At 40.3% G+C, this 25,127-nt stretch overlaps 1 protein-coding gene across 1 annotated transcript in view; it reads right to left on the minus strand.

The window, feature by feature from the left end:
- The window catches only part of EXOC4 (exocyst complex component 4), a 715,182-nt gene extending 711,419 nt beyond the window's left edge, over positions 1-3,763 (minus strand). Inside the window, exon 1 of the mRNA XM_080931809.1 lies at positions 3,669-3,763. Coding sequence (XP_080787935.1) covers positions 3,669-3,754 — 86 coding nt within the window. The 5' untranslated portion in view covers positions 3,755-3,763. The remainder of the gene's footprint in view (positions 1-3,668) is intronic.
- Positions 3,764-25,127: the final 21,364 nt, after the last annotated feature.

The raw sequence follows: 25,127 nt of genomic DNA on the forward strand, positions 1-25,127 counted from the left end.
GGGATGCCTCAGCAGTACCCCTTTCCCCACACCATACAGACCCACCAAACATATCCCTGGCTTCTCTCTTATCTTTTTATAAAACACAGCAACAACAACAATAAATGTTCTTCTCTTCGAACAATTAAAAATAACATTTTAGCCAAGTGTGGTGGCTCACATCTTTACTCCCAGCATTTGGAAGGCAGAGCAAATACATCTGTGTTAAGGCCAGCCGGGTGTACACAGCAAGTCCAAGACAGCCAAAGCTATAGATCTTATCTCAGATAGGTAGGTAGGTAGGTAGGTAGGTAGGTGGGTGGGTGGGTAGCTACCTAGGTAGGTAGATAGGTAGGTAGGTAGGTAGATAGGTAGGTAGGTAGGTAGGTAGGTAGGTAGATAAATAGGTAGATAGATAGATAGGTAGGTAGGTAGATAGATAGATAGATCAATGGATGGATGCATACATTTAAAAAAGACCTGAAGGGAGCTGGAGAGATGGCTCAGTGGTTAAGAGCACCGACTGCTCTTTCAGAGGTCCTGAGTTCAAATCCCAGCAACCACATGGTGGCTCACAACCATCTGTAGTGGGATCCGTTGCCCTCTTCTGGTGTCTGAAGACAGCAACAGTGTACTCACATAAAATAAATAAACAGATAAATCTTTAAAAAAAAAGAAAAAAGAAAAAAATAAAAAGAACTGAAGGAAATTTTTAAACATTCCAGAAAAAGAAAAAACTGCTGCTGCTCAGTGATACAAAGACATAAAGGAGAACCAATCAAACTGTTTAAAAGACAGTGGATTCTGTCACTAATTTATTTTGTGACAAAACATCATGTCTCAGGCAAGAAGAAAGAGCTCGCATGCACAATGTACCCTTTCAGGAATACTCGGACTTTATCAACAGAAACCTAAAATGGGTCTCTGTTGTGAAGCTTGTTGCCAAAACAACCAGAAAGGGTCTAGTCTTTTGAGAGGATCTGAAAAAAAGTGAAGGGCAGAAGGAGGTAACTCAAGTACATGGGAGGATCTAAGATTAATGGCTGGGCTGTGCAAGAGGCACAGCATGGAGGGCAGGAGCTGAACAGAGCCAAGGAGCAGAAACCTCAGAACCACACACCGTTACTAATGAGGAACGCAGGCCCACGCCTGCCTGCCCGTCAAGACTCCTCCCACCCCAACTCCCAATGCTACCCTTCTCTCCTCATCCACTGTTCACATCATCTAACCCAAAAAGAGAATCAGGAAGAAAACACCAAAAGAGATTTTCAACATCCTCCCTCATTCCAAAGCCAAACTTTTCTGTATAAAAAAGAAATGCTGAAATACAAACAGCAACACTTCAGCAGCAAAAACATCTACTCCTGTGTTCGCATGTAAGCATGAAACCCAATCTTTGTTAAACTTGTCTAGAATGATAGGTCTGGACATACCTTAATAACATGATGGTAAAAAAAAAAAAAAGGCACACAATAAAGGATACATGTCACTCGTGTGTCCTGCCATGATGACCTGCATTGGGAATCAAAATTAAAGCAGTACTTCACAAAAAAGTCACAGGAAAAGATGTCTGAGCCAGAATCATACTGAGGTGATGCAGACAAGCGTGAGAGAGGGACAACCAAATAAAGCCAGCAATGGTGACAGACACCTGTGGTCCGGGACTTAGCAAGAGCTCAGCCACTCTTATCTCCACAATGAGTTTGAAGCCACACTGGGCTACATGAGGCCATAACTCAGTGGTTCTCAACCTGTGGTGTGTGTCTTGACCCCTGCAGGGTCAAATATCAAGTGTTTACATTATGCTTCATAAGAGTAGCAAAACTAATGTTATGAAGTAGCAACAAAATACTTTTATGATTTTTTACAGTTGGGGGTCACCACACATGAGGACTGTATTGAAGGGTGGAGCCATTGCCGTAACCAACACAAAATAACAATGAGGTACAGTATCCAGCAGGGAGTGGAGCCCCTGGAAAGGGCACAGACTTGGCCCTTCGAAGCAAATGTATGTCTCCACGTCAGAATCTGTCAAAAAATCTAAGGTTTTTTTGTTGTTGTTTTTTAGTTTTTAAGTATCACATGTTGAGGGTAAATCTGACTGCCACTTAAGAAATCTTACATATAAAGCCTAAAGATTCAGAAGCACAAGGAAGAAGATAGGCCATTTGTTTACAATTGTTACTCTCTCTAACTCACTCTACTTCCGTGGAAGTGACAGCTCCTTCCGTGAATTCTGACTTTCAGTAACAATCCATCCTTCTCCAAGTCCAAACTCTACTCCAGAGTAATAATATAACTTGTCTTTGCATGACTCGAGAGTTCAGTCCCTCATTCAACACATTTCCTAAATACTAAATAAATGGCAGGCATCACACTACACACTTAGCTACTGTATAAGGGAGTGCTGACTATCAGACAGGAAAAAAACAAGTTCAGAAAAGGATTCCAAACACCCAGATTTCCAGAGAAAATTAAGACACTACTACAAATGCTCCCACTGCGGTTTTAATATCATGGGATAAATCTGAACCGTTTATTGTTAAAGTAAGAATATATGCCTGCAGTTACACACAAGTATTTTCTCTTCAGGGCCTACAAAGTGCATAATTTTCACAGACAGTTCTATACTTTTATTTGTAAAATAAAATTGATAATAACAGGTCATTCTCTTAAACTATTGGCTCTGCCATAAAACCCAAAGATGGGTTTTTTCAATTTATTAAATAGTAAACTTTTAAAACCTTTTAAAGCTTGATTTACCCAATCTTTCAAGAGCTTAATATCTATCAGATTCTGGTGAACCTTGAGTTCAAAAAGATCATCAGGACCATTCCAGGAGCCCTCTTAAATCAATGTGAAGGGTAAGTCGAGGAAAATGAGAAGCAAGGAATGTTTGTTTTAAGAAAATTTATGGGGTGAAATTCAAATGACAACAACATATAAATGTGTCATAATGTATTTTATTCAGGCTGGCCTAAATTTGTTTAACGTTTTAAACATTAAAAAGAGAGCAAGTGAGAGACCAGTAAATAGTCCACCACTCCTACTCTCACCTTAATAGTTTAGAAAAAGAGTAATGTGGACGGCAGTTTGAAATTCTGTTTTGGTGTGGTATGATAGTGAGAGGGGGGAGGGGAAGAGTAAGAACAGGAGAAAAGGGAGGGAAAGAAGGGAGGGAGGGAGATGTGTCACTTCAATATCCAACACTAACCAACGCACACAAAACTGGCTATTCACAGTTGGTGGAAAGTGCCCAGAGTTGGACACTCTGCAACTCCTGACAAGAAACTTGGGCCTGGACCCCGCAAACCTAGGCCACCGCTGGCCTTCGGAGTGCACACCCCCGGGTCAACAGAACCTGCTGTCGGAATGAATGAATGCACCTGCTTCTTTCCGAACCCAAGACGACCCAAGTAGGGGCCATGCCCTGAGGAGACTGGGGCAGTGGAGTGCCCATGCCCTGGGGAGAAGACTGGGGCAGTGGAGTGTCCTCCTCTTAACCCCGGCCCCAGAGAGCCTGGGGGACTTAGGGCACTGCCCCGCGAGGGGCAGCAAGCCCTGGGGAGGGGCTGGGGAGGCCAAAAGGAAGGGAAGGGCCGGCGGGCGGGGCCCAGCCGATGCCTCCCCCTTCCACAGCGGAGGGCGAGCTGCTGCCCTGCCTTCACCCTGCCTCCTGCCTCCCTCACCTGATCACGGAGATGAGCAGCCCCGAGGGGTCTTTGCTTTTGCTGACTGTGCTCCTGTATTTCCCACCAGCTGCTTCTGCGGCCATCTTGGTACGGGAGCGAGAGCCAGGTGCGTGACAGGACCAGGAAAGTGTAAACTCGAGGCTGACCCGGAACATCCACCAATAACAAAAGAGGAGCTCATAGGCGCGGAAGTGAAAAGCCCAATCACTGGAGTTAGGAGGCGGGACTGAAGACTGAGGAGCCTGTCCTCTCTAAGCTCTCTGGGAAACGTAGTTCTTTTGCGGGTTCTGGGCATGCCTGGACGATAAACCAATGGAAACTTTATCAAGCCTCCTTCTTGCTGTCTCTTTAGATCTCTTCAGACTGTTTTTCAGTTTACTCCATTTTGTAATTTTACATGCTTTAATTTAATGTATCTGGCAATATCAAAATGGATATGCAGATTCTTCTATTTAAACGAAGGCCCCCAAAAAGATGCTTGTGTATACAAAAATTATTAACTTCAAATACTATCTTTAAATCAACCAAATGCAAAAATGTGTATAAGCACAGGGATTTTTCTTTGGTATTTTCTGAGACGAAATGTTTTTATATTCGCCTTATGTAAAGTTCACCTTTGCAGTTATGCTAAATGGTTAAAAACACAGGCTGTGAGAGAGGAAAGCATCTATCTATCCCAAGGATTGTCAATCATCCTAATATATATAGTTTCTCATGTTGTGGAGTACTTTTAATCCTCAAAAGCAAGAAGCCTGCATGCAGGGTCAGCCATTTACAGAAGTGGCAACGACTCCAGACAAAGACACACAAGCCTTTTTATAGGGAACTAGGGGAATTTTAGCTAGGGTTAGGTAACCTAAAGCTTCATTGGTGGATACTGAAAATGTTACATGGGTCAGTTTCTGATTGGCTTGTGTCCAGGTGGTCAGTAGACTATATTCCTGTGTCTTGAATGTTTAACAGCAGGATGAGATATCCAAACCATATAAGGCTGCCCAGCTGGTCTTTGGATAAGGATTTTATGCCCTTGTTCCTGGGGCTGGTGACTTCTGGCCTACTTCCTGGGACTGATGACTTAGGTGGGTTTTATGGTCAGTTACTGAAATGGATGACTCTCCTTTTGAAATCAGACCTAGTCCTAAAATGGAGTTTATGTGGACCTCTCACCCATTCAGTGAGAGCACCTGTCTGAAAAGCAAACTCGGCTGATAACAATAGAGGAAAACATCTATGGTTTTAAACCAGACTGAAAAGCTAGAGTAATCAAAGGGAGACGTGCTAGCTTAAAAGGGGCAAGCACATAAATGGAGCACCACTGAAAATACTGAGATGACCCATGCCTCTGTGAGCTGCTGCCTTTTGTTTTTTTAAGATTTATCCTTTTTAATTTTACATATAAAAGTGTTTGCATGTATGTACATGTCCTGTGTGCCCTGATGCTTGCAGAAGCTGAAGATTGCATCAGATGCCCTGGAACTGGAAGTACAGAGAGTTGTAAGGAGCCATGGGTGCTGCTAGGAAACAGCCCCAGGGTCTCTGCAAAAGCAGAAACTGCTTATCCACTGAGCCACCTCTCCAGCCAGTTTTTTAAACAAGAATGCCAATATTGTTCAAAATGACATTCTGAATATTATATTTGAAATATGAATATGCCAACTATGGAGAACAGTTTTTTTTTTCAATAAATGAAAACAAAGCTCTGACATAAATGTGAAAAAAAAATAAAGTGGACACCTACCTCACACAACACAAAACAAACTCAAAATGTATAGAACTAAACATTTGTGATCTTAGATTTAACAGTGGATTTTTATAAAACTTAGACCAACAAAAGGAAAATGTATGTTAAAAATAGGACTTTATTAGGGCTGGAGAGATGGATCATTGGTTAAGGGCACTGTCTGCTCTTCCAGAGTTCTTGAGTTCAATTCCCAGCAACCACGTGGTGGCTCACAACCATCTGTAATGAAATCTGATGCCCTCTCTGGTGTGTCTGAATACTACGGTGTACTCATATAAATCTAATAAATCTTTTAAAAATAGGACTTTATTATATATAGATATAAATATATAGATGTTTTTAAAGGCTTCAAAAATAAGCTGCCACTTCACATTCACTGAAACAACTATGTTTCTCTTGACTTAAATTTCTTTTCATTAAGTTACATGTTTATCTGGGGGGAGCACATGTGGAAGACAGAGACCCACTTTCAGGAATCAGTTCTTTCCTTTCACCCTGGCTGGCCTCTACCTCACAGAGTTCCTCCTGCCTATGCCTCCCAAGTGCTGAGACTAAGTACAGGGACCACTCCACCCAGATCAGAAAAGGGAAAATAAATGCTGGCAAATACACAAAGAAATCAGAACAATGTTGCTGAGACTAGGAAATGTTTCAGTCAATGTGGAAATAGTGAGTGGTTTTCCTCACAAATAATACCCAAGAGAATTAAATTAAAGAGAACAAACACAGCATGTACACACACATTCGTGGCAGTGCTTGTCACAGTGATGATGTTCGGTGTGGTATGAGGCATGTGACTAATATAAACAAATGCGGACTACCCAGACAATAGAATACATAGAAGCCAGGAGAATAAGTGAAGTGTTGGTGTGCACTACAGCATTAATTCTCCTTAAAACACTGTGCCAAGGGATGGACTGAGGAGTACATTTATATAAAATACCCAAAATGAGCAAATTTATAGAGCCAAAAAGTGAGTTAATGACTGTTCGGAGCTGGGGGGTGGGGGCAGGGTAACTTTATGATCCAATGTTTCTTTGAGGGAACATAAAATGTTCTGATGACGCACAGTTCACTGTTTACCCTTGCACAACTTTTGAATCTACTAACACTGTTAACACATTTAGGATTATTTAAAAGTAGTTTATGTTGTATGAATTTTTAAAAATCCACTTGTGCTGTAGCTCTTTCTAGATTCAATCCAAGGCTGCAATTGACTCTACTTTCCTTTCAAAAGAGACCTAAGCTATTCTGTGCCTCAGTTTCCTTATCTGTTAGACAGGGAGTAACATGACTTCATTTTGTAGCATGCCTTCAAAGTGTATAAAGTATGTCTCTGGTAGTAATGGATAAGTAATACAGATAATTCTTATTTCATCTTCATGGTTTTCTATAGTTCTATACATTTTAAATGAAAATAAACGCATTTTTTAACAAGCAAAAATTAGATGTGTCAAAATGATGGACTGCTTTTAGCACATAGTAGAATTGTAATTAGGTGAAAATTAAATTATCACACATCAAATTAAACCCTCAAGAAAGTGTTCTAATTGTCCTGTTTCATATCACACTTCGGGAAATCTTTACCCAATATACCTTTCATCTTTTGGTGATAAATATAGTCTTTGACATTGTGTCTATTCTCAGTCGCCTTGCAGAAGAACTGCAACCTTGTACTAGAATGTGGAAAAAATGTTTTTTTTTTTTAATTCTACAGGATTAGTAGATCTACTCACTTATAACTATCAGCCATTAAAACAGACTCTCAAACTCAACAAGCTTCTTAAAACTAAATAACATTTCTCAACATATCAGAGATTAGTTATGGATGATTCTGTGTAGGGACAATGGCATATATATATATATATATGCTTCCTCATCAAAGAAAGGACAGCATAAATATGTGTGTGTGTGTGTGTGTGTGTGTGTGTGTGTGTGTGTATTTAGAACTGAACATAGTGCAGAGAATTTACTGGACACACAATAATGCAGATGTTTCAATGAAAAAAAATCCGTGAAAGCTGGAATGCCTAGCAAATTCCTCATGACTAGCTATGTTATAATTAAGTGGACTTTTAAAATACAATGGAAAGGCTAGAGAAATTGCTCAAGGCTTAGGAGTACATGTTGCTCTATGTTTGGTTTACAGCAGTTTACAACCACCTATCACTCCAGCTTCAGGGCATCTGACACCCTCTTCCTGTTTCAATGGTACCTTAGTTAGGGGTTTAATTGCTGTGATGAAACACCTTAACCAAAAGAAAAGGGGAAAGAACTTTTCATAGTACTCTTCCTCATCAAAGAAAGGACAGGAACTCAAAGAAGGCAGGAACCTGGAGGCAGGAGCTGATTCAGAAACCATAGAGAGGCATGTTTCTTGTAGCTTAGCTCAGCCTGCTTTCTTATAGAACCCAAGAACCACCGAGGGATGGACTTACCCACAATGGACTGGGAACTCCCACATCAAACACTAATTATGAAAATGCTCAAGGCCTGGTGAGAAGGCATTCCGAATAGCCAGGGAGCAGAGAGATCTCTTCTGAGCACGAGGAAAGTGTACCCCCCCACACTGGTTCAGAGGAGCAGGAACCCTGCTTCGGAGTTGTGTATTTCCAGCCGGCAGCCCATGTGTGCAGAACAGGCGCTCAGGCCATCTGCAACCAGGAACAGCAGAGATCAAGGGACACAGTCCTAGTGAGACAGTGGTCCAAGTAGCCAAGTAGCCAGGGAACAGAGAGGTCTGTGCCTAGCACATGGAAAGTGTGCTCCCTACCCCCCACTTGGTTCAGGGAAGCAGGAACTCTGCTTTGGGCTGTCTGTTATCAGCCTGCAGCCTGAGGATACAGAATAGACACTCAGGACATCAGCCACCAGAAACATACAGAGATCCAGGGACACAGGCAAGGTACAAGGGAGAGGCCAGCACCAATCACTGAAAACAAGACCACATATAATCACAGACAACAAGATGACAAGAGAAAATCGAAAGAACGTACCCCAGGGAAACCAAGACAACCTGGCAACACCAGAACCCAGCTCTCCCATCACAGCAAACAGCAGAATGCCAAACACTCCAGAAAAAGAAGACTCAGACACTCAAGATGATGATAGAGATCCTTAAACAAGAACGGGAGGAAAAACATAAAGAATCAGGAGTTTTTAAAGAGGAAACAAAAAAAAAAAAGAAAACACTCAAAAAACTCAAAGAACTAGAGGAAAACAGAACCAAAAAGATGAAGGAATAGAAGAAGGAATTTAAAACAGAAATGGACACAATAAAGAAAACAGTAAAAGAGACAACCTTGGAGGTAGAAAACCTAAAAAAGAAATCAGGAGTCACAGATGCAAGCATGTCCAACAGACTACAAGAGATGGAAGAGAGAATCTCGGGGGCAGAAGACAACATTGAAAACATAGATAAAACAGTCAGAGAAGATACAAAAACCAAAAAGCTCCTAATCCAAAATGTCCAGGAGATCCAGGACACAATGAGAAGAGCAAACCTGAGGATAATAGGAATAGAAGAGGGCGAAGAATATCAACTAAGAGGCACAGTAAATATCTTCAACAAAATCGTAGAAGAAAACTTCCCTACCCTTAAGAATGAGATGACCATGAGTATAAAACAAGCTTACAGAACTCCAAATAGGTTGGACCAGAAAAGAAATTCCTCCCGACACATAATAGTCAAAACACCAAGTGCCCAAAGCAAAGAAAGAATACTAAAAGCAGTAAGGGAAACAAGTCATGTAACATATAAAGTCAGACCAATCAGAATCACAGCCGATTTTTCAACAGAGACTATGATAGCTAGAAGAGCCTGGACAGACATCATGGAGACCCTAAGAGAGCACAAGTGTCAGCCCAAGCTGTTATAACCAGCAAAACTCTCTCAATCACCATAGATGGAGATTCTAAGATATTCCAAGACAAAACTAAATTTACACAATATCTGACCCAACACCAAGCACTACAATAAACTATAGGTGGAAAACCCAATACAACGAGGGAAATTACATCCTAGTAAAAACAAGAAAATACCTAAGCAAAAAAAACCAAAAGAAGAAAGACACATAGGCACAATTCAACCTCCAAAAACAAAAATAGCAGGAAACAGAAACCACTATTCCTTGATATTTGTTAACATAAATGGACTCAATTCCCCAATAAAAAGATATAGGCTTTCAGACTGGATACATAAACAAAACCCAGCACTTTGCTGCATACAGGAAACTCATTTCAGAGACAAAGACAGACACTATCTCAGAGTAAAAGGTTGGGGGAAAAAACTTGCAAGCAAATGGCCCCAAGAAGCAAGCTGGAGTGGCCATTCTAATATCAAATAAAGTAGATTTTCAACCAAAAGTTATCAAAAAAAGAGAGAGAGAGAGAGAGAGAGAGAGAGAGAGAGAGAGAGAGAGAGATAAGGAAGGATGCTTTTTACTCATTACAGGGGAAATTTGTCAGGAGGAACTCTCAATCCTTAACATATGCTCCAAATACAAAAGCACCCATATTCATAAAAGAAACCCTACTAAAGCTCAAAAAATACATTGCACCCCACACAATAATAGTGGGAGACCTCAACACCCCACTCTCACCAATGGACAGATCATGGAAACAGAAACTGAACAAGGACACTGTAAAGCTAGCAGAGGTTATGAACCAACTGGAATTAATAGATATCTACAGAACTTATCATCCTAAAACAAAAGAATACACCTTCTTCTCAGCACCTCAAGGCACCTTCTTGAAAATTGACCACATAATTGGTCACAAAACGAGCCTCAATCGATATAAGAAGATTGAATTGCTCCCATGCATCCTTTCAGATCACTATGGTCTAAGGCTGGTCTTTAATAACAACAAAGACAACAAAAAGCCCATATACACATGGAAACTAAGCAATGCTCTATTAAACGATAGCAGGGTCAAAGAAGAAATAAAGAAATTAAGGATTTTCTAGAATTCAATGAAAATAAAAACACAACATACCCAAAACTATGGGATGCAATGAAAGCAGTACTGAGAGGAAAACTCATAGCTCTGCATGCTTCCAGAAAGAAACTGGAGAGAGCATACACTAGCAACTTGACAGCACAATTGAAAGCTCTAGAATAAAAGGAAGCAGATACACCCAATAGGAGTAGACGGCAAGAAATAATCAAACTTAGGGCAGAAATCGACCAATTAGAAACAAAAAGAACCATTCAAAGAATCAACAAAACCAAGAGCTGGTTCTTTGAGAAAATTAACAAAATTGATAAACCCTTAGCCAGACTAACTAGAGGGCAAAGAGAGAGTATCCAAATTAACAAAATCAGAAATGAAAGTGGAGACATAATAACTGAAACTGAGGGAATTCAAGAAATTATCAGATCCTACTATAACAGCCTATACTCAACAAACCTTGAAAATCTTGAAGAAATGGATGAATTCCTAGACAGATACGAAATACTAAAGTTAAACCAGGACCAGGTAAACTGTTGGTAGCTGTTTGTGCCGCACCCAAAGATGGCGCCGGCTTCCTGCCGATGATTCAGCAAACAGAGCTGTTGTCGAGCCCGGGGGACGTAGTGCGCATGTACCACGCACATCACAGCTCCCTCTCCGGGCATGCTAATTAGATACTGGAGGGCGCACCAATCAGGTAGCAACACGAGTCTCCTGGGCATATATAAGTAGTGCACTTTTCTTCCTCGGGGTCCCCTGTTCAAGAGTACTGTACAATAAAGGTTGTTTGCAGAAGAATCCTGTTGCTGCGAGTCGTTTGTGCTGGCGAGACGTTAGGTGCATGACAGTAAACCATCTAAATAAACCCATAACACCTAAAGAAATAGAAGCAGTCATCAAAAGTCTCCCAACCAAAAAAAGGCCAGGTCTATATGGGTTCAGTGCAGAATTTTGTCAGACATTTATTGAAACCTAATACCAATACTCTCCAAACTATTCCACAAAATAGAATCAGATGGAACACTACCTAACTCATTTTTTGAGGCTACAATAACCCTCGTTCCTAAACCACACAAAGACCCTACAAGGAAAGAGAACTTCAGACCAATCTCACTTATGAACATTGATGCAAAAAAACTCAACAAAATTCTTGCAAACCAAATCCAAGAACACATCAAAATGATCATTCACCATGATCAAATAGATTCCATCCCTGGGATGCAGGGATGGTTTAATATACGGAAATCCATCAATGTAATCCACCATATAAACAAACTCAAAGAGAAAAACCACATGGTCATCTCACTAGATGCTGAGAAAGCATTTGACAAAATTCAGTACCCCTTCATGTTAAAAGTCTTGGAAAGAACAGGAATCCAAGGCCCATACCTAAACAAAAGCAATATTCACCAAACCAACAGCCATGATCAAAATTAACGGTGGAAAACTTGAAGCAATCCCACTAAAATCAGAAACTCGACAAGGCTGCCCACTCTCCCCCTACCTATTCAACATAGTACTGGAAGTCCTGGCCGGAGAAATTAGACAGCAAAAGGAAATCAAAGGGATACAAATTACAAAGGAAGAAGTAAAAACATCACTATTTGCAGATGATATGATACTGTACTTAAGTGACCCCAAAAACTCCACCAGAGAACTCATACAGCTGATAAACAAGTTCAGCAAAGTGGCTGGATATAAAATTAACTCAAACAAATCAGTAGCCTTCCTCTACTCAAAGGACAAACATGTGGAGAAAGAAATTAGGGAAAAGATACCCTTCACAATAGTCACAAACAATATGAAATACCTTGGTGTAACTCTAACTAAGCAAGTGAAGGACCTGTATGACAAGAACTTCAAACCTCTAAAGAAGAAATCGAGGAAGATCTCAGAAAATGGAAAGATCTCCCATGCTCATGGATTGGAGGTTCAATATTGTAAAAATGGCCATCCTACCAAAGCAATCTACAGATTCAATGCAATTCCCATCAAAATTCCAACCCAGTTCTTCATGGAATTGGAAAGATCAATGTGCAATTTCATATGGAATAACAAAAGACCTAGAATAGCGAAATCCATCCTCAACAACAAGAAAACATCTGTGGGAATCATTATCCCTGACCTCAAGCTATATTACAAGGCAATTGTGCTAAAAACTGCATGGTACTGGTACAGAGATAGGCACATGGATCAATGGAATAAAATAGAAGATCCAGAAATGAGCCCTCACATATATGGTCACCTGATTTTTGACAAAGGAGCTGTAAGCATTCAATGGAAAAAGGACAGCCTATTCAACAAATGGTGTTGGTCCAACTGGCACTCAGCATGCAAAAGAATGAAAATAGACCCTTTCTTATCTCCTTGTACAAAGCTCAAGTGCAAGTGGACCAAAGATTTCCACATTAAACCAGGTACACTAAAACTATTAAATGAGAAAGTAGGGAAAACCTTAGAACACATAGGCACAGGAGAAAATTTCCTGAACAGAACACCAATGGCTCGTGATCTAAGATCAAAGATTGACAAATGGGACTTAATGAGATTGCAAAGTTTCTGTAAGGCTAAGGACACTGTCAAGAAAACAAAACGACAGCCAACAGAGTGTGAAAAAATCTTTACCAACCCCACATCATATAGAGGCCTAATATCCAAGGTATACAAAGAACTCAAGAAGCTAGACACCAGAGAATCAAACAACCCTATTAAAAATGGGATACAGAGATAAACAAAAAGTTCTCAGTTGAGGAATATCGAATGTCTGAGAAGCATCTAAGGAAGTGCTGGACATCATTGGCCATCAGGGAAATGCAAATCAAAACAACCCTGACATTCCACCTCACACCAGTCAGATTGGCCAGGATCAAAAATTCAGATGACAGCAGATGCTGGCGAGGATGTAGAGAAAGAGGAACACTTCTCCACTGTTGGTGGGGTTGTAAACTGGTACAACCACTCTGGAAATCAGTCTGGCGATTCCTCAGAAAATTGGTTATAGTACTACCTGAAGACCCAGTTATTCCACTTCTGGGCATATACCCCAGAGAAGCTCCAACATACAACAAAGACACATGTACTACAATGTTCATAGCAGCTCTATTTATAATAGCCAGAAACTGGAAAGAACCCAGAGGACCTTCAGTAGATTAATGGATACAAAAATTGTGGTACATTTACACAATGGAGTACTCCTCAGCTATCAGAAACATTGACTTTATGAAATTCTTAAGAAAATGGATGTATCTATAGAATATCATCCTGAGTGAGGTAATCCAGTCACAAAAGAACAGATGTAATATACAGTCACTGATAATTGGATACTAACCCCAGAAAGCTCTGAACACCCCAGAAACAACTCACAGACTATATGAAATTCAAGTAACGAAATTAAGAAACCATTATGCTTAATCCTTACACACCAACAAAACTTTGACTAATTCCAGGTTACATCCTGTTGTATATGTACTTTATGCTCATTGTAACTAGTAAGATCTTAATGCACACTATCAAACCTTAAAAAAAAAGCACTGACAAAAATGCAGTTGTATACTTTTATACAAAAATGCTTAAAGTTTGTACATTCATATTTGTTTTTTAAAATAAAGTTGTTCAATTAAAAATAATAAAAAATGTATCTAAACATAAAAAAAAAGAAAGAAATGCTCTACAGGGGCTGGAGAGATGGCTCAGTGGTTAAGAGCACTGACTGCTCTTTTAGAGGTCCTGAGTACAAACCCCAGCAACTACATAATGGCTCACAGCCATCTGTAATGAGATCTGATGCCCTCTTTTGGTGTGTCTGAAGACAGCTGCAGTATACTTATACATAATAAATAAATCTGAAAAAAAAAGAAAGAAAGAAAATGCCCTACAGGCTTGCCTATGGCTCAATTTTATGGAGGCATTTTTTCAACTGAGGTTTCCACTTCTCAGATGACTATCTTGTATCATGTTGACATAATACTAGCAGCAAACATGGGGACCTGCACTTATGCACACATTCTGGCATGTACATGAACACACACACACACACACACACACACACGAGGGAGGAAGGGGGAGGGAGGGAGGGAAGAAGAGAGAGAGAGAGAGAGAGAGAGAGAGAGAGAGAGAGAGAGAGAGAGAGATGCACAACTTAAAATATTTTTTTAAATAAATGAAGGCTTAAATTTCAGAAGAAGGAGAAGGAGTGGGGAGGAGGGGAGATGCAGACAAGCTAAGGCTCAAACTGAAACCATGAATTATGTGTTCAAGGAGACACACAATTGGTCTTGAACAGGCAGGTAATGGATGTGAAGTGATGAAAAGACACACAGAGATGTTCTTAGAAGACATTTTGAAGCCCACAACAGGGCTCTGCATACGTTCATACAATGTGGTGCAGAAACAGTATATGTGCATGTCTTATTTTATATTGTCTATAATTTTGCAAACCAGGTAAGAACTGTTTTATTATTACATCTGTAATATACCCGGAGGCTCTTAAAACCATGGGAACATCCAATTAAATTAAAGTGCTTTGACCTCTTTGGATGAGCAGCTCCATATAAATCCAGGGTATTGATATTCTTATTATTGTGGATAAATGAAATGTGTGAATGAGGCCAGCTCAGCAGCAAAATGGCTTCCCTGAGATTCATAAAACCTGCCCAGATCTTGGTATCTACAGAGCAGCACACACAGCACAGGAGATTAGGACAGGTGTCTCTCGATACCAGTACAGGACAGAACTCTAGGGAAAGAGCTATTTTATGCCTCCATCAGCACTGCCTGTATACAAGAGCCAACTCAGCTAAGATATGTATATATATATATATATATATATATATATATATATATATATATATATATATCCGCATGTTAGGCATGGCTGAGTAAGTCAAAACATAGGATCTAAATTATATTAAAAAGAAAAAAGTCAATGATACTCTCCTCATGATAAAAAGCGACTGTCTTATTTTATTTAGGATTTGAATTTTATACCAGCTTTTTCAATTACTGTGGCATAAATAAATCTCACATAAGCGTAAGCTTAGCTGAAGATATATACATATTGTGCTGTATTTGGAGGAAAATTTTATAAGTAGATCACAAAGGACCATAATTCTTCCCAGTAAATTGTATTGCTCGTACTCGGGACCTGGTTCACTTTGGCCTCTAACAGAATCCATGTTGATTTGGGTTTCTGTGGTCAAGAACAGTACATTCGTTTTGGTTTTGTTGAAGGGAGGGGAAGTAGCCATGTTCCTCTGGAACACAATCTTGTCTTCACGCTAGCTGGGCCAGCAGTAGTCTCCCTGCTCCTCCCCCTGGGCTCAGTGCTGACGGGGTAAAGGAAAGGCCACTGTCAGTAAGAGGCTCTGAATTCACATCTCCTGTGCCCCTGTGAAGCCAGACTTGCTACCACAGGTCTGTGGCCCAGTGAACAGGGAAGGTGAGAGATGGAGACAGGTGGATCCAGGCTGGTGTACACCGTGGTTAAAAGCAGGTACAGGAGATGACTCACATGGGACTTGCCCCATGACCTCCACGTGCAATAAGACATATGCATATCTGCAATCATGCACATACACATATGCATGCCACATGCACACAGGAGTTCATGGAAAGGAAGGAGCCAAATACCTCTGGGTGTCCTCAATCCCCTTTAAACTACAAGTGTTGCCCCTTATCTTGGACCTTCTCTATTTTCTCAACTGTGTTACCTGTTTAAGCAAAATGGTTTAAAAGCCTATCAATGAGGAGGCTAGAGTGAAGGTTAAGATATAGTATATATTTAATATGCAAAAGGTCACAGGTTTGGACTCCAATACTGTGCTTTTTAAAAGAATGTTTTTAAGGAGAAAGATCCATAGAATGAAACAAAAAAAAATTATTTCGAATCACATAGTTCAAAAATTTTAAGTTTTAAAATTCAAAAGAATTTTACAAAGAATTATCACAACTTGGTAACAAAACTAGTGACCCATGTTTTAAAAACATGAGCAAAAGTATGAATCTTCATTTTTCAAAGATAGATATATAAATGATCAATACATGTGAAAGGATGCTTGGTATCATCATCCATCTGGTAAGTGCAAATCAAAAGAACAATGTGCAATATTGGATACTGCAAAAATAGATAGCAATTTATTTTTATATATTTTTAATATTATTGTGTGTATGTGTGTTGTGTTTGTGAGTGTGTGTCTGTGGTATGTGAGTGGTATGGTGTGTGGTGTGTGTGTAGTGGTGTGTGTGTGTGTGTGTAGTGTGTGTAGTATGTGTATATGTGTAGTATGTGTATGTGGGGTGTGTGTGTGTATGTGAGTGTGTATATGGTACATACATGTGTGGTATGTATGTAAGTGTGTGTGAGTATGTGAGTGTGTATGGTATATGTGTGGTGTGTGTATGGTATGTGTGTAGTGCAGGGTATATATGTAGTGTATGTGTGGTATGTGTGTATATATATGTATATGGTATATGTGTGTTTGTGTGTGAGTATGTGTGTATGTTTGTATGGTATGTGTGTGTGGTATGGTGTGTTGTGTGTAGTGTGTGTGTGTATGTGTGAGTATGTATGTATATGGTATGTTGTGTGATGTGGTGTGTGTGTGTGTTTGTGTGTATGGTATGTGTGTGTGGTATAGTGTATTGTATGTAGTGTGTGTATATGTGAGTATGTGTGTGTATGGTGTTTGTGTGTGATGTGGTATGTGTGTGTTTGTGTGTATGGTATGTGTGTGTGGTGTGGTGTATGTGTCTGTGTGTTTGTGTGTATGTGTGTATATGGTATGTGTGTGATATCTATGTGTGTGGTGTGTGTGTATGTGTATATGAGTGTATGTATGGTATGTGTGTGTATGTGGGGTGTGTGTGTGTATATGTGTGTGTGTGTGTGTGTGTGTGCTCACGAACGGTGTATATGTGAGTATGTATGTATACACATCCACAGCATGACTGTGGAGGTCAGAAGACAGCCTTCAGGAATGAGTTTTCTTCCATATGCTCACAAGACAGGACTCCCCCTTGTCTCTGTGGCACTACATACTTCTGGATTTTCTCCCATCTCTGCCCCCTATTGCATTCTGAAGTGTTAAGATTACAGATGTGAATTTAGTGCATCTGGATCTTCGGATATGAGTTCTGAGGATTGAGCACGGGTGATCAAGCTTGCATAGTAAGAGCTTATACCTGATGAGCCCTCTCACAGGCCCAAGATACCATTGTACACTGTCCATGGTGGCTATCAATGTTTGAAAAAAAAATAACCTTGGGCATACATATGGGGAATTGGAATTTCAGCACATCACTGGTGAGTATACAAAAATAGTGCAGCTACTGTGGAAAACCATTTGGTGACTTGTCAAAAGATACATATAAATTACCTTACAACTCAGCAACCCAAATGCTTAGTATCTTCCCCTAAAGATTTGAAAATGATGCTGGGAAAAAAATTTGCATGTGTATGCTCACACTAGCACTTAGGACAAAAGCCAGAGGATATAAACAGCCTATCGATGTAAATATAGGTAAACACGTGGTATAGCCATACAATGGGATATTATTCTGTCCTGTAAAGGAATGACATACAGATATGTACTACAACATGAATTAATCTCAATAAAAGTCATTAATACCAAAGGCTACCTCTTATGTGATCCTTTAATGGGAAATGTCATGGAGGGTGACATAGACAGAGAGTAGATCTGTGGTTGTCACAGATGAGGATAAAGAGAGTATTCAGAGTGATTGCGAAATAAGAATGAGGACATGACTGCTCCTAGTTATTGTTAAAAAGAAAGTTCTTATTGTAGATATTAAGGAGAAAGCAGTCAGAACCATTTGGAGGAGTCCAGTCTAAACATAGCCAGCAGAATAGACCAGGTTATGAGAAAAGATAATGAGAAAAAAAGAAGCAAGAGGGATTAGGACCTAATAATGAAGAAATAAGAGGCCAAGAAGCCAAAGAGAATGTCTGGCCACAATGTCTGAGTTATACAGGAATCAGTCAGAAGCTAGGAAAAAGTGTGATGTGGCCCGGGACTGTTGCAGTAAACATTAAATGGCTTAACCTTTTATTGGCCCTGGTGGTCTCACTCCACAGATGCCACTCTAGTGTGGAGTCAAGCTCATGGATTCTGTCACTTGGTCCATAAGTCACCCCTCCACGTGGTTCCCTTCCCAGGCGGTTCACCCCAGAGTGTTCTGTTCCTAAACCACCCAGCACAAACATGACTCCAAAGCCTGGCAGCTTATCAAGCAGGTTTGTATATTAAATTCTCAATCCACAAACCCTCTACACAATAAGCTTACATCTAATGAACAAAGATACAAACTGCCCTTCCATATGAGATAAAAAGACCCATAGGAACCCTTGAAATATTCATATCTACATATTGCCAATTAAGACCACCTGGATCTAGATCCTCCTTCTCCAGCTCCATCTTGATTCCTCCTGAAATTCTCCTCCTCCTCCATTTTTCTAGCCTTTTCTTCGCCTATCTCTCCACTGTCCAATCAAGTATCACCTTAGCATGAATCTACACTAGATCTTAGCACAACTGACTCCATGATGGTAGAACCATTCAGGCTGTAACACTCAACACATAGAGAGTACCACCTGCCAACATTAAAACAAAGGCCTAATCCATCAGAATCCATATAGTTCTGGGAAAGTCTCAAAATATACTAACCTTGCTATTTGGCTTCTATAGTTCTGCTTCTGGCTAACTGTTCTTGCTAACTGAAGTGTGTCAACTCCAAACATGGTTTCCATACTTAAGAGCTCACCCTGAGAAAGGCTCGGTGCTACAATGGGATCCCAAACACCCAGTGGAGTCATCAACTGGCTAATAAAGACTTTCTATTGGCTTAAACCCATGTTCCAGCATGTTTCATCTGGCAAATAGCCCACAACAAGGGAAGGAAAGCTCAGGGGCTGGAGAGGTTTAGGGTAACAGACAGGGATGAGAAGTGCGAAGAAGAGCCAGGACTTTGTAACAGGTACTTTCAGAGAGATCCTCATGGCCAGAGTGCACTTTGGAGTGTTGAAGGGCACTGTTGTCAGCCATTTGTCCCAAGTTTTTTTGAGACCTGACCATTGCTTTTAAAGTGATGAAAGGTTTTCTGGAATTGATGTCCATGGTTTCATACTATTGCGAAAGTTACCAGATCTCCTATTTTCAAATGTCTTGTTGTTTACCTCAAAAAAAAAAAAAAAAAAAAAAAAACAAGCTTTGTATCCTCTCATGAAGTCATAATTCAATTAGTCACAAGGTTCTACCCATGTGGTGTACACAGTACTTCTTCAAGGAATGCAAAGGACATTTTGAGACAAGAGTCTCACCTTGTAGTTCAGGCTGGCCTTGATTCTTAAACCTCTGTCTTTACCTCCCAAGTACTAGGGCTGTAGATATAAGCCACCACATCCTGCACACACAGGGCTTCTTAAGTCCACCTTCTTCTCCACCTTACCACTCCTATATCCCTCACATGGTCTGAACCGGGTCCTCACCATCTATGGTGGTTTGAATATGTTTGGCCCAGAAAGTGACACTATTAAGGGGTCCAGACTTGTTGAATTAGGTATCTCATTGGAGGAAGTGTGTCACCATGAGATTAGGCTTCAAGACCCTCCTACTAGCTGCTTGGAAACCAATCTTCTCTTGGATGCAGTAGGGTGAATATGTAGAGCTCTCAGCTCCTCCAGTGTCATGTCTGCCTGGATGCGCCATGCTTCCTTCCCACCATGATGATAACGGACTGAACTGAACCTGTAAGCCATCTAAATGTTTGCCTTTGTAAGAGTTGCTGTGGTCATAGTGTCTCTCCATAGCATTGCAAACCCTAATTAAGACACCATCTTTTCTAGATTCTTCTAATTGCTTCCTCCTTTGTCTCTCACCAACTCCATCGGAATTTTCTCACCACTGCATAACTCTCAAGTGTGAATCTTAGCGTCTGCCCCTGCCTTAAGAACTCCAAGGACCACTTTGTCTACAGCACTGTTTTCCAAACTGCTCGCCAGAGAAACAGCTCCAAATTCTTTTTCCAGCTTCCTTATTGATTACTCTTGTTATACCCAGTTCTCTAAAGACGGTTGGAATGCTGCAGACTTGTCTTCCTTTGCTCTTACATGCTGTTGCTCCGCTTAACATCTCTCTGAGCATGGAGCTGCTAAAACGTGCCTGCTTACTCTGCAGGGCTCTTCTGAGACTTTTAATTCAGTTCCTTAAGATTCCCTTTACTCTTCAAAGGTCAGTTGCTCACCCAAGCATGGGGCCTCACCGGCACAGGGCCTCACGAGCATGGGGTCTTACGGTACAGCGCACCTCCCACCTTCGCTCTGTTTTCAGTGAGTGTGGGTTATAACAAAATGGCACAATTCATCTGATTGTTGGCGAGTGTGGATTTAGTCCCTTTAGTTCTGTTCATTTCTACACACAAGCATGAAAACACTATTGCTTTCATTTTCATGCCCAGTGTTGTGAAGAGCAGGGTTTCCCATAAGTAAACAAACACAGGACACGTTGAACTGGAGGATCTTTCGCTTTAATATACTACAGGGCTAAGACTGAGCACTTTCAAAAACACTTCATTTTAAAGAAAAGTATACCAGAGAGGCTGGTAAACGTCAGTACAGTCATCAAACTAATGATACATGATTTAAACATAGCGTTTACTTTAACAATTTTTTAAAAATACTATATCATTTCAACAAATTAATTCAAGCTTAGGTTGCCTCTGGGAGCCATAACAAAAATATAAATTATTTTTGATTGATTTACTGATTATAACTCATATTCATACATAATATTAGGAGGAACAATGAGACAGAATCAGGAATGATCTTTCATAGCTAAAATTTCTCATTCTGTGTTTAAAGAGCTCACATTTATGAATGTTCTAGTTTAGTTACTACTGTTGTGAGAAACACTATGACCAAGACCAGGTTGAGGAGGTGTCTTAGTCAGGGTTTGTATTCCTGCACAAAACATCATGACCAAGAAGCAAGTTGGGCAGGAAAAGGTTTATTCAGCTTACACTTCCACATTGCTGTTCATCACCAAAGGAAGTCAGGACTAGAACTCAAGCAGGTCAGGAAGCAGGAACTGATGCAGAGGCCATGGATGGATGTTACTTACTGGCTTATTTCCCTTGGCTTGCTCAGCCTGCTTTCTTATAGAACCCAGGCTTACCAGCTCAGAGATTGCACCACCCACAATGGGCTGGGCCCTCCCCCTTGATCACTAGTTGAGAAAATGCCTTACAGCTGGATCTCACGGAGGCATTTCCTCAACTGAGACTCCTTTCTCTGTGATAACTCCAGAGAGAAGTTGACACAAAACCAGCCAGTAGAAGAGGAAAGCCTTTATTTAACTTACAGCCTCTAGTCTACCATGAAGTGAAGTCAAGGCAAGATATCTAGACAAGAGCTGAAGCAAAAACAAAGCCATGGAAGAATGCCACTTACTGGCTTGCTCTTCACATTCCCATTCAGCATCCTTTCTTATGCTACCCAGGCTCACCAGCCCAGGGGTGGCACTGCTCACAGTTTATTTGTACTTTAAGCATTCATCAGGAAGATATCCCCACTGACTTGCCTACAGGCTATTCTGGCAGAGGCATTTTTTCAAATGTGACATTCCTAAATGCCCTTAATTTGTGTGAAGCTGACAAAAACCTAGCCAGCACAATGAATCAAACTAGATAATACAATAAGTCATGGGCTTGGCCTATGAACATTCTATTTACGGTGTTTATGGTAGAGCAAAATCAGTATTCAGGTAACAGAAGCTTTTGGATTTTTCTTTGCTTATTCGGTGTTTATGTTTGCCCTTATGCTTGTTGGTAATGAGGAGGTGGTGGGTGGAGGGTCAGCTTGTACAACATAGTGAAATAGTGCATTCGGTAGCAACAAGGTTTCACACACCCACTCTTCAAGAAGCCTGATCTGCCTAAAATCACACTTCTTGTAATGGCTTCAACCACAGGAGTACCAGGTAGCCTCAACTCTCCCCAGAGTACCTTTACCCACCACAGAGATACTTTTCTTAGTGATGATACAGGGCTGCCTTGCAGAGAGCGTAGATGCATCAAGGAGCCCAGCTCACAGGTGGATTGCGTGTTCTGGGTGGATCTGTTCTTGATTCACAAAGTCCAGCATAACCCCTTTAACACTGAGTACCCAAAAAGTCTTCAGATGTCTTTAGGACCCAGGTCAAGCAAGGACCAAAGGGGATGAGAGAGAACAGGAGAGAATATGAAATAAAAACCATCTGGAGGCCTATGATATCAACGCTTGGGAGGCTCAGATAGAGGAATGGTGAGTTCAAGGTCAACCTGGGCTGTACAGTGAGACCCTGGCAGTAGGAGAGATTACAGTGGGAAGAAAAGACAAAGAGCCAAAGCCAAAAAAATAATTATAGAGAGACAGAGTATGGAATGTAGTCATGCAGAAAAGGGAAAAAGTCCCCACTGTGTTCTCTTACTGAGCATGGAGCACGTACCTCCATACTTTAAACTAAGTTTTTTAATTTATGAAAGTAATATTTGTTATAGAAAAAGCAATATGAAGCAACACATTGACTAGAATATTCCCTAATAATTTTATTATACACTATACGAACAGAACCACCATTAACATAATTGTTTTCTAAGATTTCATTTAGATATGTATTATAACTTGTTACTTTCTATATTTTGAGCAATAAATAACAAAAATATGTCACGTTAAACAGTCTACTGCTATTCTTATTTGTTTCAGAAAGTACCTAAATATAATAAATCTGATAGAATTGTTTAAACAAAAGTCCATGGGACAATTGTACTTGTGGGGTGGAAGGAGGGGTAGATTTTGCAAGGAGCAGAACGTATCAAGTTGAGTTGGTTCCACAGAAAGGGGAAAATAGGCGCCCGCATAGTTTAATTGATTAGCATCCTAGAACTGACTTGCCTCTATTGGTCTAATTTCAGTTGAGCTGCTGCTGTCATAGAGGATCTAAGTTTGGTACCCAGCACTCCAGGTGGGCAGCTCCCAACAACCTGTAACTCCAGCTCTAGAAGACACAGTGCCCTCTTCTGGCCTCTGTAGACATCCACATTCACTTACACACACCCATACACAGACACACATGTACACATAAGGAAAAACATAAAAGTAAATAAAGATAAACCTCAAGAATGCCTTTCAGTATTTCTCTGACATTTCTGATAAAGTTCTTCAGAAGTAATAGAGACAGTCTGTCACTTTAAAACCTAGGGCTTTTCGGACGTAATGAAATTATTGTTGAGTAACTCATTACTTTCTTTGATTACTATCATTTCTAGGAAGCAAAGCTTCTTACCTATGTGCAGCGAGTAATACCAAATAGCTGACACATTCCTGCTCTTAGGCTTGTGAAATGTATGCGCTTAATTGCAAAACTATTAAGTAAAAGTAGTCAGTGCTACCTATTATATATTCAGAGCCAATGTTTATAAACTAATAAATATGGTTTCCCTGAGCCTTCAAAGTTGGGTTCTTGGTGTGATAAATATGCTATTCTTTATAAATATGGTAAGTGTATATATACATGTGTGTGTGCCTTGTATCGAGTCATATATGTACATGACTCTTATTATGATAGGTCCATATCATTTTAATTTTTACTATGGTTTATTTACATATGTATTGAGTAATTTGTGTTCATGTATGCACATACCAAGAAGCACATGTGAATGTCAGAAGACAACTTATGGTAGTTAGTTCTTGCCTTCTACAGTGTGGGTCTTAGAGTTTGAACTCAAGGCCTCTGTGTTGGCAGTAGACACTCTTACTCTCTGAGCTATCTCAGAAGCCCCAGCTTAACATGAATATGACTCATATATATATATCAATCTTAAATGTGATAGATCAGTATGAACATAATAAAATCCATACTGTAGAGATTTTTAAGACAAACCAGACCTAACACCTGAACAAGTAGATGTGACTAATCCTAAATCTATTAAATGGCTTGATAAAATATCAGAAGATCTGAAAGCTTAAGGAAAATCCCAGTTAGATGAGCAATTAAATTGGACCTAATGTGGAGTGTGCTTTCATCCTTCTATGTCAGGGACCGTACAAAGGTTAAGAATGATTTGACACTGCTGTTAACCAAGCATAACAGGCGTTGCAGGCTCAGTCCTAGATGTCATCTGCAATGCTAGGATTGAGACTTTAGCTGCTGCCCTGTACCTATGACGATGTGAGAAGGGCAGTGCATTGTGGGTGTTTGGGGCAGTAACTATTGTGAACAGTGGGTAGCAATTCAGTATCAACAGCTACTACAGCTAGGTTGACATGTAGCAACCAAATGTGGGTCCTGTCCTGATTCTAGCTTTTCAGGACCTGAGGATGTGACCCAGGGATGCTTCCAACTCTTCAGAGTAACTAGTATCTGATAACTATATTGTGCTATTATGATTTTGCTATGGGTTCCTTGCTTTGGTAGGAATTGGAAATAGGGCCATATATGAGGCAGCAACTAAGCTGCATCTAAGTCTTTTTGCATAGTTATCTCTAAGCCCTCTTGGCTCTTTCTAGATAGAAGTAATTGCTACACACACACACACACACACACACACACACACACACACACACACACACAATCTTTATTAAATCCTGGAGAATTTCAAAGGTTGTATTTTGATCCTATGCACTTCTGCTCCCAGCTTCAACTCCTCACAGCTCTAACTGCCGCCTCTCCCAGCTTTGCATCCTCTTTTGCATTTTTTCATTAATTGACTTA

The sequence above is a fragment of the Micromys minutus genome (genome assembly GCF_963924665.1).
Source record: "Micromys minutus genome assembly, chromosome: 18".
Taxonomy (NCBI): domain Eukaryota; kingdom Metazoa; phylum Chordata; class Mammalia; order Rodentia; family Muridae; genus Micromys; species Micromys minutus.